Source organism: Hermetia illucens, chromosome 4, assembly GCF_905115235.1.
Source record: "Hermetia illucens chromosome 4, iHerIll2.2.curated.20191125, whole genome shotgun sequence".
In the NCBI taxonomy this organism is placed as follows: domain Eukaryota; kingdom Metazoa; phylum Arthropoda; class Insecta; order Diptera; family Stratiomyidae; genus Hermetia; species Hermetia illucens.
The window spans coordinates 61155953-61173004 of NC_051852.1; the positions used below are offsets into that span (position 1 = coordinate 61155953).

The following is a 17052-nucleotide window of genomic DNA, read 5'->3' on the forward strand; positions in this document are numbered from 1 at the left end:
TGTAAACACTACAATGGGAGCCATATCTTGAGGAATTTTGACAGGGATCACACCCTTCCTTAAATTCAACGTAGAATGATATCGCTTATTGCATGCGAGATTCACAGTACTACTTCACCAAATTTGGTATCATTTGGAGTAATCGTCCCTGAGAAAGTGAGTGTGACAGACAGACGGATGGGTAGACAGACAGTAGATCGATTGGTATTGAATATCTATGATTTCACCTCCTTATTCCTCTTAAGATTCCTTCCTAAAACCAATAGGTGATTCAGTTCTAAAAAGTTACCGTAATAGTACAAATACATGTTTTGAAACCAGACCAGTCAGAAATTGTTACATAATCATTATTGATAAGTAAATAAAGGATACAAAAACAAAATTAACTGTATTCTATTGGAATAGTGGCTATCATGGCCGAAAGTGAAGGCTAAATGGCGAAGAATGCACTGTTTCGAGTTTCCAGAATAAAGCCGTGCGGAATTTCCAAGGTTCATGCCACTGGAAGCTAGAGATTAGGCTGAGTGATTTTCAGAACAACATATAATTAAGGCTAAAACGATTAAATGACAGTACATTGGTCGTTCAATAAGAATAGGGATATTTACAATTGCTTATAATCTGCGGCACTAAACGATCATTTTAGAGTAATATAAAAAAATAATAGCCTCAGAATTTGATGGGTAGTAAAAAATGTTTTCCTTAATGTAAACATTTTATTGCTTAACTTCTTAATTCTAAATTCTTGCATACAAATGACATCACACAACTCTACACAAGATTCTCAGAATCCAGGAATAACTCGTCCTCGTTTCGCCAATTTCTTTAGCTTCTTATTTTTCTTCTCCTTAATCTTTTTCTGGATGTTTTCTTGACGTTTCTTCTGCCGTTGTGCAATATCGTGCTCAACCTTCGCCTTCCTGTCCTTCCACTCTTTCTTTGATTTCTTTTTCTGATCCTTCCGCTTTTTAATTGACTTCAACAACAGAGACGGATCATCTTTTACCTTCTTGCCTTCGGTTTTGTCAAAAGCCTTCTTCCATGCTTGGTCCTGCTTAATTTCCATAGCTTTTTTATCTTCACCTTGTTCGATTAGTTCATTGATTTGCTTCTTCTGCTCTTTCAGGTTTTTAAGTACTTTTCGTGGATTTTTCTCAATACGTTCGCGTTTCGGTTTTTTCACCTTGGCACCGGGATGTGCGGCAAAGTCGAATTTCGAGAAGACAATTTTTCCCTCTTGATTGAAAATTGGCTTAATGGGATTGATTAGCTTGCTATCTTCCTTACTATCATCTCCGGATTTTTCTTCTTTGATTTTTTCGTTTTTGACAGCCTTGTGGGCGCTAACGAGGATCTTTCGCACTTCCTTATTCTTTTTAAGTTTTTTCATTTCTCGTCTTTTTTGCGTGCGTTCCGAAGCTTTTGATTTTTTCGCCTTCATTTTATTTTTGATGATCTCAAGGCGGTCTTCCAGCTCTTCGGCAGTTTGAGCACGATTCGTTTTTGCTGTGGGCGGTTTCTTTTTTGATTTAGTATTGAGAAGATACATTTCGTCAAGTTCTTCATCTGCAAAGAAAAAATATATTACTTCTTAAGGTTATATAGCAATTAAAGCAGCATTTACAGAGCTAATTTGCTTTTATTCTGATGGTACAAATTATAATGGATCGATTATCAGTTGATCAGCTAGATCAGGAGTGTCTAAACTTTTTTCAATCTTAGGGCTATGCTGATTACTACAATAATTCCGAGTGCCAACGTAGTTTTAATGTTCCTGCCATTATCCATAATTTCTAAAATAGTGTTCCTTAAAGCATGTTTGTGCTTGTTTAAAAGATAACTTCGTTAGTTATTTCACTTGGTGTTCGATTTACAAGTAAGGAAAAAAGCGAACAATAGACAGAGAATGCAAAACATTCAAAAATCAATGGAATTTCATTTCATTCGCAATAAAACTATGGACGTTCTCAAAGAATATAATATGAAACGATCAAACCCACGATGGCGCATTCGACCTTGAAATGGCTTGCTGAACCAACATCCACTTCCATGCAAGTTCTTTCTAAATGAAAAGCTGCATATGGAGAAGGATGAAGGCGAGTCTCGATCGGATTCGCCATTTGGCTCTATCGAATACCTGATCTGGGTGCAATCTCGAGGCAAATTCCCTTCCAGCGTATCAAGCCACCGTTGTTTCGGCCTGCCTTTTGGCCGTTTACCATCGACTTCGATATTTAGACCAATCTTGGCGAGTGAATTCTCGTTAGCACGAATTGCGTAACAATATCATCGAATACACCTCTCTCGCAACTTTTCCACGATTGGTGTAACCCCATAACGATTGCGGATATCCTCATTTCGGATGTGATCAAAACCACTAGTCCAACGTATCATCTTCGTTTCCATTACCGCAAGACGCCGTTCATTGTCTTTTATAGTTGGCCAACACTCAGAACCATAGAGAGCGACAGGACGGACAACATTGCGGTAAATTTTCGATTTGAGAAGTTCGTTGATACGTCGATCACAAAGAGCACCAGTTGTGGAAAGCCACTTCATCCAGGTTGCGTTAATGCGTGAAGCAATTTCATAACGCAGTTCTCCATTGGTTGATAGTGTTATCCCGAGGTATTTAAATTGCTGTTCTGGGCAAATCACTGCCGCTGACAGTGATTATGCCTGTTTCATGGGGATCGGTCGTCAAAAATTCAGTTGATGATGATGAGTTCGTATGGCACACGGTCAAACGCTTTCCCTAGATCCAGAAAGGCAATGTAAAGAAGGCGATGCTTCTCGCGGTGTTTCTCCATGAGTAACCAGGCAGCGTGTATAGCGTCAGTAGTTCCGCAGCTTTTGACAAATCCGGCTTGATTCACGGTTATTTCAATGATTTCGCGAATACGGTTGTCAAGAATACGTTCAAAAATCTTCATGGTATGGGAAAGTAACCGGATCGGACGGTAATTTGAACATTCTGCTGGACTACCTTTCTTTTTCCATATTGGAACAGTAGTACTTTCTTGCCAGTCAGATGGTGTTCATCGTTCCCGAATAGCCCGATCAAAGAATTCACTGAGCCACAGTGTTGGGTCCCAGCTCTTCGCTTTCCAGAGCTCAGATGCGATATCGTCAGGTCTTGTGGCTTTCTCCGATTTTATTCGTTTTATTGCCTCCTCGACTCAGCGCACCTAAGCTGACAGGTGGAACCGGTCCAAATGTCGGCAATGATTGTGGAAGTGGAGGATGAGCAAATTCTTCAGTTGGAGTAGCTTTCCTCGTCAGTCAAAAAATGAAACCTGCTGTTTTCTGTGCTACTCCGCGCATCAGAAAAACATGTTTTGAAAAAAAGCTTTTATAAACTCCCCACGTTAGAAAATGACTACATGTTTTTTGCGCCGAAATAGCCTACTCGCTAAAAAAAAAACAATTTGGAACGCTCATTTGTTAATTATAATGGTTTAAAAATTGAATTTTCACAAGGCGGAAAAGAAAACGCGGTGATTGACTGACACTTCATGTGACGTTATCGAGCGAGCAATTTGAATCTTATTTACGGGAAAGCATCCCGTTTACCGTTTGTTACTAGTTATTTTTCACGTAATCAATCAGTTTTTAAGAGTAGTGGGAAATTCATGTGTAAATGGACAATCCTTCAATTTACTTTACGTTCCGGCAGTAATCGTAATAAGTTACGGGTTGTGATGTCCCACAACAGGGTGCGGACTTTTTAGTCTATTTGAATTTGATTGAAATTTAAAATGCTGATAATTTCAAACACAGTTTTTTCAAAAGCAGCCTTTGAAAGTTTTGTTAGATTGCACCGTAGAAGTGATTTCCGTCGTTAGTCAAAATAAGGCGGGGAGTCTATTGTGGTGCCTACTATAAGGGAATCTTTCGACGCACGCTTCGAAATATGCATAGTTCTTCTTCAACGTATTATTTATCAAAAAAAGAAAAGAGAAGAAAGTTTTGCTAGCACTAGAATAAGGGACTAGTCGAAATCTCTATAACTCGAACAATCACTGTTTATATTTTTTGTATTTATATATGCGAAAACGTTGTATTTTTGTATGTTCTGATTTTTTCTATCAGGCTTCAAGCCGTATTTATTACATTATTCTCTACAATGAACGTTGTTTATGTCGAAAAGGCTTTGAGGTGTTTGACTGTTGCGTGAAATGAGGCAGTTGGACAGTGACAGGGACAGTATCGAACTGCGACAGTCTTTGTGGCTGCCGAGGCTCTCCGAGAGCACACAAGCCATCCTGACATGTGCGGATTCGGTGTCTTTGAACAAGTTAGCCGCCACCGCGGATAAAATTCATGCGGCCCACGTGTGACCCATAATTGGCGATGTGTCCCGCAACAACTCAAGCCAGTTGACCCAGCTGCAGCAGATAGTGGCAACATTAACAGCTACCGTCTCTGTGTTGGCAGAGGCCGTCGGTGCTTTGCGTTCGGGAAGTAGAACTAGAGCTCCCGAAATGTGTGATCAGTACCTTCGACACGTATACCGCTGCATGCTGTTACCATCGTAGTTTCGCCATAAAAATTAAGAAATGCAGTTCCTGCGATTTCTCATCCAAAAAACCAGACTTGGCGGCAGTTAACCGAAATGTAGCACCACGTCGCCTCACAATTTACAAACTCCTTGAGCCGGCGCAACTACCTGGTCGATACAAGCGCTGAAGTCTCGGTTCTTCCCGTATCCCGGCATCATAATTTACTACTGCAATCGTTGAAACTCGCAGCAACAAACAAACACTTGACTTCAGTTTAGGACTTCGGCGAGCGTTTTCTTGGCGCTTCATTATCGCGGTCATCAGCATTCCCATCTTAGGCACGGATTTTTTGTACCACTGTGGATTGCTAGTGGGTCTACATAACAGGTCCCTCGTGAACCCCACGACGTATTCGTGTACTTCTCCAAAAATATTGCGACGTCACTACCGACGCATGATGTTTAGCACTACATCAACATTACTCCCAATTTGTCTCTAAACTATCTCTATTACCACCGCAAAAGTTCGTAGTTGTGAGGAAAGAGTTCGAAGAACTTCTTAAGCGGGGTATTTGCAGACCTTCACACAGTTGTTGGTCTTTGCCACTCCACATGGTCCCTAAACCCAATCGCGAATGGAGTCCTTATGGCGACTACAGATGCCTAAATGATCAGAGGATTCCGGACCGATACCCCATCCCACTTATTCACGACTTTACGCCCTCTATCGTAAACTGCCGTATGTTCTCGAACTTGGACTTAGTCAGGGCATACCATCAGATCGCTGCAGCTTCCAAAGATATTGCAGAAATGGTAATATGCATACCTTTCGGTCTCTTTGAGTTCATTAAGATGACTTTTGGACTATGCAACGCGGCGCGAACCTTTCAGAGATTTATCCATTCTGCGTTGCGAAACCTTTACTTCTCTTTCGTATATTTGGATGATGCTCTGATCGTGTCTTCCTGAGTCCAGGCATTTGGAGCACCTCAAGTGTATTTTTCAACGTCTCCATGAGGCCGGTCTAGTTCTTCACGTTGAGAAATGCAAATTTCTACAATTGCAGGTGAGATTCATCGGTCACCTGATTACCCCTGAAGACATCCAACCGAACCCAGCCAAGGTGCGAGCGATTTGGAGCTTTCTGCTTCTAAAAACTGTTACGGATCTCAGAAGGTTCTTGGGCATGTGAAACTTCTATCGCCGTTTCTTGCCCAAGGCCGTCCACCATCAATTGATCCTTAACGCTTTCTTGTCTGGACCGAAAACCAAAGACTACCGTCTGATTTTGAGGTTTCCAGAGGCTGTCCAGGGGTTAGAGACCACCAAGCAACAGCTGGTGGATGCTACACTTCTGGCATTCCTTCAGCAAGATGCACCCTCAGCTGTGTTCGTCAGTGTCACAGACATTGTCGTAGGTGCTCTTCTTTACTAAAAAGTAAACCAAATTTCACAGCCGTTGAGGTTCTTCTCCAAATAGCTCAAATAGTTCAACGGAACTACAGTACCTATGATCGTGAGTTATTAGTCGCGTACCTCGCAATTAAATACTTCCTCTTGAAGACAGGCCATTCACAGTGTTCACGGACCGAAGTCACTCACTTTTGCTTTGAAACAAAAGCCCGGCAAAGCGTCCCCTCGCCATCTTTGGCACTTGAACCTTATCAGCCGGTTTACTTCCGACATTCAACACGTGTTTGGAAACGATAACGCAGTTGCTGACGCTTCGCCACTTGTTGCAGAGATCAAGATCCCCGCCCCTGTCGATTTTCCGGCAATCGCCGAGGCGCAGAAGGAGGGCGCGATTCTCCAGAGCTTGGTCCCCAATGGTCCAAATAAATATTTTAGGAAGTTTCCTATTTTCGGCTCAACATTCGGTATATACTGCGAAACTTCAAACAAGGAATCAAAGTCATATAATCCAGCCGATTCCCGAAAGGAAGTGTTTCACGCGATTTCCGATCTGGCGTACTCAGGCCGTCGGACAACGAATCGTTTAGTCAGCGCAAAATATTTCTGGCCGACCATAAACAGGGATATTCATTCTTGTGTCAGACAGTACATAGCATACCAGAAGTGCAATGCTACAGCATTTGAGGAAAGAGGTAGGGTCTTTCCCTCAGTCCACCAAGCATTTCCACACAATCCTCCTCGACATCATTGGGCCTTTGCGAGACTCGCATGGTTTCAGGTATTGCCTCACAATTATCGATAGGTTCACGCGGTGACACTTCTGCAAGACATTACTGCACTGTATACATGTCCTTATTAGGAGGTAAGCCTCTCGGCAGCCGTTGCAGCCACGTTACGAGGGCTCCTTCCAAGTACTCTAGAGAGGCCCACACCATTATAGCCTCCACGTCGGAGGCGTGGCCAAGAGGATCTCCTTAGCTCGATTAAAGCTTTTCTTCCAGGAAGAAAGCTCAACTAGGGGGAGAGGTGTGTGACGCGTCCATTTTGACTTGCGACAGCCGAGATGAAAGAGCCGCGCATCTGGTTCCTCGCTGAGCAGTGCAGAAATGTGAGTTGAACGAATTAGAAATCTATTCCTAATGTTCTTAAAATTAATCTATTTCTGTTATTCTTTAAATTATGAAGTATATAGATTAATTTGCAGAATATTCACATGCGTGCATGAATCAGGCTTCCGATTATTTCCGCATCCACCGTATTCACCAGATCCGCCCCCAGCGACTTTTTCCTGTTCTCAAAGCTCAAAGAATGCTCGCTGGAAAGAAATTTAGCGCCGATGAAGAGGTAATCGCCGAAACTGAAGCTAAAGACAAATCGAACAATAAAAATGGTATCGAAAAATTGCGCTATAATCGTTGTATTGTCCTCGAAGGAAACTATATTGAATAAAAAAATTAAATTTTATTTAAAAAAAATTCCTATGTTAGTCCAGGAAATTTTCACCTTAGCTGTTAGATAGAGAGCTACTACTTTGGATATATACTGCAATAGTAAGGCCAATGATTACCTATGGAGCGGTAATCTGGGCAGAAAGAACTGACCTCAGTACACATTCTAGGGAATTACATAAGCTCCAAAGGCTGGTTTGTGTGTGTATCAGTGGGGTAATGAGGGCATGCCCAACGGCATCCCTGGAGGTCCCTCTGGGATTAACCCCTCTCCATCTGCACATACAGATGCAGGCAAAGAGGGCAATATTTAGGATGGCCGGTAGTATGAGTGAGGCGGGGAGCTGCCTAAATCGAAGGAAGATTGATATTCCTTCTAGACGGTATCCCGAATTACTGATACCAAGGGATAAAATACCTTTTTCATGGAGAACATTCTGAAAATTATAAAAAAAAACGACGAAACAACAGACAAGGAGGAAGAGCTGGGTGCGTTTGGGCGGAGCACAAAGATGCGTCGTTCACCGCAGCGACCAGTGAAAGAGGCAACGAGGGCTGATATACCCGATGAGACACCGGGGCGCCCAAATAAAGAGGAAGCCTCATCAAGTGGTGCGACTGACCGTGCGGGGATGGCAACTCCATTATCTTGCAGTGCCCCTGTCCTGGAAGTAAGCTCAGTGAGAAACGCTAGTCCTGAGCAGATGGATTTGGACACAAATCGAGTGGAAATGCATTTGACCGTCCTCGCTAGAGCCGAAGAGGAAAGGCTCATCCGAACGTGCGCAGCAGTGGTGAAACGTATGCGGTCGGCAACGTTCCTTCAGAGAAACGTCAGCAAAGGCGTCAAAAACGGGCTGATGGAACTGGAGGAACTACTGGACCGCATTTCCTTTTATAGACGCACGTGGAGAGCAGCGGAAGACGATTGTAGAGCAGAAACAGTCGCACTCCCCGCTGAGAATGCTGCTTGCGTCAAACGGACTGCAGATAGCCCTCTGCAAAGTGAACAGGGGAAAAAGCGGAAAGAGGACGACGTGCCTGAAGGAGACTTTATCGAAGTAGCCTCCAAGGCCCAAAAAAAGAAGGCGAAAAAGGATAAAAAGAAACAACGGACTCCGGCGCCAGAGACACGTTTGTCCAAAAACAAGGAGGCTGCCAACCCAAAGCCAGTAGCGGAAAAAACGAGGAAACGAAGAAGGACTAGATCGTCGGCTCTGCTCATTAAGCCGACGGAAGGTAAGACATTTGCGGAAGTCCTTAGTGAAATCCGCTACAGGATGAAACCCGAGGAGAACGGAGCAGAGGTGTCTTCGATACGGAAAACGAGGAGTGGTGGAGTTCTCGTCGAACTGGGCCCAAAGACGACCAACAAGAGCACGTTCTGCGAAGCGGTCAAGGGGCTATTGGGGGAGAAGGCCCTTGTTTCCAGCCTAGAACCCATGTGCTCGCTGGAAATACGGGATCTTGACTGCCTCACAGAAAAGGTCGAAGTAGAGGAGGCGCTAAAGCGTGAATGTCCAGAGGTAACCAATGCCCGGGTAGGTATTACCTCTGTAAATGCTCGAGGCCAAAAACTTGTCGTGGTGGATGTCCCCGAGCAATATGCGAGGAAACTCCTTAACAGCGGGAGAATCAAAATCGGATGGGTAGTATGCAGGGTACGAATGCGGATAGTCCCCACCAAGTGCTACAGGTGTCTGGACTATGGACACACATCAGCAGCTTGCAAGGGTCCGGACAGGAGGACAGCATGCCGGAGATGCGGCCAAGCGGGTCATCAAGCGAAGACTTGCAAGGAAAGCGAGAGTTGTGTTCTCTGCAGGGATCGTGGCGCATCTGGCGAAAGCGTCGCACACACTGCGGGCTCGGGACGGTGTCCGATCTTCAGGGCGGAATTGGAGAGGGCTAGGCTGCGAACGCCATGATCCGCATTCTGCAAATTAACATGCACCGGAGTGCAATCGCTCACCAGTTGCTAGCGCAGTTCGCTGCGGAAGTAAATGCTGATCTAGTGCTGATTAGCGAGCAATACCGAAACAAGGACCCGTCCTCATGGTATCTCGACTTATCGGGCACCGCTGCCATCTGGGTTCGGGACGACGTTCGACTTCGTGTTCTTGCCGAAGGCCGGGGGGACGGATTTGCCTGGATCCGGTGTTTAGGGATAACGTTTTTTAGCGTTTACCTGACGCCGAATGAGTCGATTCCGGACTTTCAACGCCGGCTTGATGCTCTGGAGGACGCCGTTTCGAGCACGGAGGGACGAATCCTGGTTGGCGGTGATTTTAATGCCAGGGCTCTTGAATGGGGCATGCCTCAATCAGACTCCAGAGGGAAACGGATTCTGGAAATGGCGGCGAGAACCGGCCTCGTAATTCTTCTCGGCAAGTGATCATCAGTACATTGCGTTCGAAGTGTTTGACGCTACTTGCCGGCGAGCACCAACACGACGTTCCCCCTGCGTGTGGAATGTCGCGAAGGTGAACATCGGAAGGTTCGTCGAAGCTCTTGGAGCAGGTAGGGCCGCGCTGGGGGGCACTCCGGGGGGTGGTGGTGTCGCAGCTGACACCGTCGTAAATTCAGTGATGAATCTGATAACGACGGCGTGTGAGGCTTCCATGCCCCGGAGAGGCCCCAGGCGCGACAAGCCTTCTATATACTGGTGGACGGCGGAAATTGCCGACCTACGGAAGGAGTGTCATAAGCTCCGCCGTTTGGCACAACGTTTGTACGCCAACGAGGAGGCATGTGCCATAAAGGCACAATATAGATCAGCAAAAAGGAGACTCCGCAGCGCTATAAATAAAAGCAAAGCTCGCGGCTGGCAAAATCTTATTAATGAGGTGAATGATGACCCGTGGGGACTTGGCTATAAGCTTGTTACTCGGAAAATCGGGGCTCTGCGGAAGCCCTACATACTGAGCACCGACCAGATGGACCGCATTGTGCGGGCATTGTTCCCCAGACACCCTGTACGGCTTGATGTAAACAGCGCGGAAAGCGTCGTGGATTGCCCCCTTTTCACAATGGGAGAACTCGAAGAAGCGGTTCTCACTATGAAAAACAGGAAGGCGCCAGGTCCTGATGGCATTCCGGCGGAAGTTTACAAACTGGTATTCCGCCAACGGCCAGAATTGCTGCTCGAAGCGTTCAACGCGTGCTTGAAGGAAGGCATTTTTCCTTCTCGCTGGAAAGTGGCCAGACTCGCGTTGATCCGTAAGGGTAAAGGAGATCCGGAGCTCCCGTCTGCATACCGACCGCTGTGTATGCTTGACACGGCCGGAAAAGTGCTCGAGAAGCTCATCAGGGGTAGACTCGCTGAAGCGATCCGTGCTGCCGGGGACTTATCCGCAAGGCAGTTCGGGTTTAGAACAGGGAAATCAGTGGATGCTGTTATGGAGGTCGTAGATGCGTTTAATCGAGCCGGGGCACACAGCCGCCGATCTCGACGGATAGTGCTCCTCATAACGCTTGATGTCAGAAATGCCTTCAATTCCGTAAGATGGACAGATATGCTGGGCACACTAGAGAACTCCTTTCACGTGCCAAGCTATCTCTTGCGGATATTGAGGGATTATCTGAAAGACCGCTCCCTGTTCTATGAGACGCTAGAGGGCCAGAGGAGGATGGAAATCACGTCGGGAGTAGCGCAGGGATCCATCCTAGGGCCGGACCTCTGGAACGCTTCCTACGATAGTCTGCTGAGACTCGATATGCCTGAAGAGTCGCGCCTGGTCGGTTATGCAGACGACGTTGCGGCACTTGTTGCCGGACGCACTGTTGAACAGGCGCAAAGCACACTTGGCATATTGATGCGACGGGTAAGCGGATGGATGACTGCTCACGGTTTCAACCTTGCGCTGGAGAAAACCGAAGTAGTCATCCTGACCAGAAGGAGAATCCCGACCTTGCGTCCCATATCGATCGGCGAGTTGACTATAGAGTCAAAACCAGCGGTTAAATACCTTGGTTTAATGCTCGACTCGAAGATGAGCTTCTTCGAGCAAATCAAAGCAGCCGCGGACAGGGCTGCAGCAGGAGTCGCGGCCTTGAGTCGGCTAATGGCGAATGTGGGCGGCCCTATATCAACTAGGAGACGTCTCCTCATGGGAGCAACGCAGTCCGTCCTTCTCTATGGTGCGGAGGTATGGGCTGATGCCCTTGACAAGGAGGTGCATCGTAAACGCCTCGCTCAAGTGCAGAGGCGGGGAGCTTTGCGAGTAGCGTCTGCTTATCGCACTGTCTCCGAACCGGCTGTGATGGTGATTGCGGGAGTGATTCCCGTTGCCCTCCTTGCCAAGGAGCGCAAAGCTATCTATCGCCGTAAGGGCGAAAACTTAAGAGAAGTGGTTGCCCGTGAAGAACGTCAACGCACCCTTAACGAGTGGCAACTTTCTTGGCAAAATGAGCCAAGGGGCAAGTGGACTGCGCGGCTCATCGACAAATTAGACCCGTGGTTGAACAGAAAGCACGGTGAGATTGATTACTTCCTTACCCAGCTTCTAAGTGGGCATTGAGGTTTTCAGTCTTACCTGCACAGGGTTGGGAAGGCGCGATCTCCTGACTGTGTGTTCTGCAATAGAGTGGCGGATGACGCTGAACACACCTTTTTCTCTTGCGAGAGGTGGGACGGCCTCCGCCAGCAGCTTTATGCAGACACAGGGGAGCTCTCTCCAGACAACACTGTCAGAGAGATGCTGAAGAGCGCTGGCAGCTGGAATCGTATTGCGCATTATGTTCGGGCTCTTCTTACAACGAAGAAGATTGAACTCGACCGGCAGAGGGATCGGACGGTAAAGGGTTCCCTGAACTAACAACTCCCTTCCTCCCCTCCCCTCCCGTTGGTGAAAGGAATTCCCTGACTTGAAGGCTCCCAAAGCCGGGAGAGCGCTAGAGCTAGCCCGAAGTAATGTGTCAAACGGTTCCAGGCTAGTTCTCTGATGACAGGGAGGTGTTTAGTTGGTAGTCCGCCAGCGTACTGTTGCGGGAGTCCAACACTCTGTGCGTAAACGCATTCACCTACCCTACTCCCACAAAAAAAAAAAAAAAAAAAAAAAAAAAAAAATGATAAAATGACGAGGTTTCACTTCGATAAGAAGTTTGAAAAACGTTGGAGTAACAAGGCAAACTGGGAGAGCGTGGCTGCGACATACGACTTAAACCAGTAACTGATTACTTGGTACACTGACGGATCGCTCACAGCAGAGGGAGCGGGTGCCGGTGTCATTCGTCCAAGGAAAATGTACTTTATAGGCAGGTACACTAGCATATTCCAGGCGGAAATATACGCCATAGACAAATGTGCCTCCTTTAATCTGCAAAGGAACTATAGGGAGCGGAACATAGCTATTCTCATCGATAGTCAAGCAGCGATCAAGGCACTTAGGTCCAACCAGGTGAACTCTAAACTGGTATGGCAATGCCTTGAGAGACTGAATACACTCGGCTCGTCCAATAAGGTCTGGATACTTTGGGTTCCAGGCCATGCTGGGTTAGAAGGCAACGAGGCAGCGGCCGAACTAGCTAAGAAAGGAGCAGGGACGCCTTTACACGGCCCAGAACCCTTCTGTGGAATCGGAAACGGTTTCATGGCTATGAATCTAAGAAATGAAGAGGAACGGTTGAGGGAACCATACTGGGCGGGCCTACCAGGGATGGAGCAGTCCAGGGTACTTATTGGGGGATACGAATCCATACGCACAAAGGATTGCTTAAACCTCACCAAAAAGAACCTCCGAATCATAGTGGGAATTCTCACTGGTCATTGTCGGCTGAACTATCGCCTAGGGAAGCTAGGGATATCTACGGACACTGCCTGCAGGTTTTGTGAGGAAGATGATGAAACCTCTATACACGTCCTGGGACAGTGTCCGGCACTTGTGCAAAGTAGGTCGAGGCATCTGGGAGAATACTTAATACCAGATGCAAAGCTGAAAAATCTGGAAGTAGGGAACATACTGAAGTTCCTAACGGTTACAGGCCTGCTTGAGATACTATGATGAATAAGTACAATATAACCAGTAAAAGGGGCACAATAGTTCTTCAAGGACGCGGTGCGACCTTCCCTTAACAGAATAATAATAATAGAGAGCGATATTAACGTTCGAATAACATTTAGCCCGATTACGCTGTTGGTAAGAACAACACTTCCTAAATATAAAAACTGTTAGAAGAAGAGTTCGTTGGCAATCGGGCTAGATTGTGAACCTTGGTTTTGTTGGTGTTTAGCTTTAGCCCAACTTCATTGTCTCCTTCTCAAAATCCAGAATAATCTGCCCAGGGTTTATGACCTTGAGGAACGATGTCACGATCCACTCTCTCACCTGGACCTTGCGCCAGGGATGCATGACAAACGAAGTGAAAAGGTATGGGACAAAATGCAACTCTTGCTGACTTCACTTTGAAGTTCCCATTCCTCTAGTTATTTCGACGTCGCACGGGACATTTGGCACCGTTGCCTGTTGTCCTGATAGCACTTTTTCCCTGATAGTCCTCTTGAGTAGAATATTCCAAATTCACAGCTTTCGAAAGCTCTCTTGAAATTGGCAATAAAGAGATGAGGAGAACTGCCGACATTTGGAGCAGTTCCACCAGTCAGCGCAACTGAAGTCGAGGAGGCAATAAAACAAATGAAATCGGGGAAAGCAACAGGCCCTGACGACATTGCATCTGAGCACTGGAAAGCGAAGAGCTGGGACCCAACACTGTGGCTCAGTGAATTCTTTAACCGGGTTATTCAGGAAGGAAGAACACCATCTGACTGGCAAGAAAGTACCACTGTTCCAATATGGAAAAAGAACGGTAGCCCAGCAGAATGTTCAAATTACCGTCCGATCCGGTTACTTTCCCATACCATGAAGATTTTTGAACGCATTCTTGACAACCGTATTCGCGAAATCGTTGAAATAACCGTGAATCAAGCCGGATTTGTCAAGAACTGCGGAACTACTGGCGCAATACACGCTGCGCGGTTACTCATGGAGAAACACCGTGAGAAGCATCGCCTTCTTTACATTGCCTTTCTGGATCTAGAGAAAGCGTTTGACCGTGTACCACACGAACTCATCTGGTATGCTTTACGACAACACTTCGTGCCAGAAGAACTCGTGCGCTGGGTTCAATTGCTTTACCACGATCCGAAAAGTAAAGTTCGAAGTATGGCGGGTGTATCAAAACCGCTTCGTGTCTCTGTTGGTGTTCATCAAGGAAGTGCCCTCTCACCACTCCTCTTTGTCCTTGTTATGGACACGGTCACACGGGATATCCAACGTCCAGCGCCCTACACACTGCTTTATGAAGGTGATGTTTTCCTAGCATCTGATAGCAAAAATGATCTTGAGCAACTTGTTCAAAAATGGAATGAGCGCCTCATGCAACACGGTCTTAGATTGAATTTAAACAAAACTGAATTTTTGACGACCGATCCCCATGAAACAGGCACAATCACTGTCAGCGGCAGTGATCTTCCCAGAACTGAGCGATTTAAATACCTCGGGTCAACGCTATCAGCCAATGGAGAACTGCGTTATGAAATTGCTTCACCCATTAACGCAACCTGGATGAAGTGGCGTTCCACAACTGATGTCCTTTGTGATCGACGTATCAACGAAAGTCTCAAATCTAAAATTTACCGCAATGTCGTCCGTCCAGTCGCTCTCTATGGTTCTGAGTGTTGGCCGACCATAAAAGACAATGAACGGCGTATTGCGGTAATGGAGACGAAGATGCTACGTTGGACTAGTGGCGTCACACGTTTAGATCACATCCGAAATGAGGATATCCGCGATCGTTATGAGGTTGCACCGATCGTGGAAAAGTTGCGAGAGAGGCGTCTTCGATGGTATGGTCACGCAATTCGTACAAACGAGAATTCACTTGCCAAGATTGGTCTGAACATCGTCGTCGATGGTAAAAGACCAAAGGGCAGACCTAAGCAATGGTGGCTTGATACGCTGGATGGGGATTTGAAAGCCTCGAGATTGCACCCAGATCAGGCATTCGATAGAGCCAAATGGCGAAGCCGATCACGACGAGCCGACCCCGCTTGTGAACGGGACAAAGGCTGAAGAAAAAGAAGAAGAGGTGAGGAGAACTGAACTCCGCACAATGATCCTAAGGATTTACGAAAGTGAGAAAGTGTCGAAGCCTGCGCTTCTCCCCCACCTGAGCGCGTTGACGGCAAATATAAGTTTGCTCCTGTTTAGTGAAGGAGTCCAAATCCGCTAGTCATCCTAATGATTAGAAGTCGAAATTCAATGGAAGTTATACGATTGAGAATTAGAAGTGGGTGAAATAGAACTAACGTATCAATAACTATACAAGGCCTTCTGGGTAAAGTTCAGGTGACCCTCGTAAGTCGTCAATTCGTGGTAAAAAGAGCAAACTCGATAGATGAGTGTAACGAGTATTGACCGAAGGAAACAAACTACGTAGCTGTAACCAGTTCCTTGATTAATCGTCGTCGATTTCTTTCGGATCGTATCGTATATCCTTTGACGAAAAGAGAGTATGCGGTGGTAACTGGCGACGGCCAGGTTGTCTGCAACTCGCAAAAGGCTCGAGAAAGCATGGAAGAGAACCATTTTCATGGATGAAGCATGGTGCTGCGTGGTGGGCATGTGAAGGTTCCATCCGTTGCCCACTTCTGAAACGTGATGACAATATTAAAGAGACGTGGCCTAGCAAATGTGTAAGGCAAATTTGGGGAATGCAGCTAGTAAAGTCCATGTTTATTCCAGTTTCACAGTAGTCGGGAAACGTTCTGTCTAATATTTTCAGGTTAATCTCCAGCAACACATAGATGTCCTGCGTTAACAAACTATAGCGTAGCTGCCAGACAGTGACTTTTCAAGTAAATTCTTTAACAATCACCGTGTCGTGTCTTCATCAGCAGAAGCACCCTTACCTTCTATTGAATCCGGGATATCCAAGGTTGTCAGCAAGTCTACGATGAATTCGTTTTCGTCCTCAAGCAGCTTCTTCACCTTGTTTCGGTCAAACTTCTTCGTCTTCTTCTCGGCCTTCATTTGCATCCTTTTCGTACTACTTTGCAACACTTTCTCAAGACACGATGCAAGTTCCACCGCAGAAGCACGTTACTCGGACTGAATTGTATGTTTTGGTAATTTTTGAGGTTATGCCCGTTTGACGTAAGGAAAACTCTCCATAGTATGTTCAATTCCCTGGGAGACTTGCAGAGAGTTTTTGGTGGGTGTATATGCTAGAACTGCACGAAATGGTTTGAGTATGAATAGACTGGTTTGAGTATGATTAGACTTATATATTTTCAGGCAGATGGCACTTATATGGTAACTAATTGTTCTAAATATATGAAAGAAATGAAAGCATCCCTAGTAGGAATGGTATCGACATATCGATATATGTCGATACACTTCGAATTTATGTCGATACAATCGAACGAAAAGATTATTTTAAATTTTATAAGAAAATAACGAAAAAATGGAAATTTACCTCAAATGTGAAGAAATTGATTTTTTGTTTTTGGCCTCGCAATCGATAACAAAAACAAAAAATCTAGATACAATTAGAATTAGAAAATCTAAAGTGTCATATGTCCAGTTTATCTCGAACGCAGTAATGAAGCGCGAATTTGCCCCTCCAGACGATGTTTGAATAACTCACATAATTTTTAAATGTGCTTTTCTCGAAACTGCATGTTGAAATTTA

At 45.8% G+C, this 17052-nt stretch overlaps 1 protein-coding gene across 1 annotated transcript; it reads right to left on the reverse strand.

Moving 5' to 3' along the window:
• Nucleotides 1–696: 696 nt before the first annotated feature.
• LOC119656051 (surfeit locus protein 6 homolog) lies at nucleotides 697–16556 on the reverse strand. Its single transcript, XM_038062316.1, has 2 exons — nucleotides 16271–16556; nucleotides 697–1566 (listed from the first exon to the last, which is right to left on the reverse strand). Exons 1-2 carry the CDS (start codon nucleotides 16395–16397, stop codon nucleotides 785–787), a joined length of 909 nt encoding a protein of 302 aa, XP_037918244.1. The 5' UTR covers nucleotides 16398–16556; the 3' UTR covers nucleotides 697–784.
• Nucleotides 16557–17052: the final 496 nt, after the last annotated feature.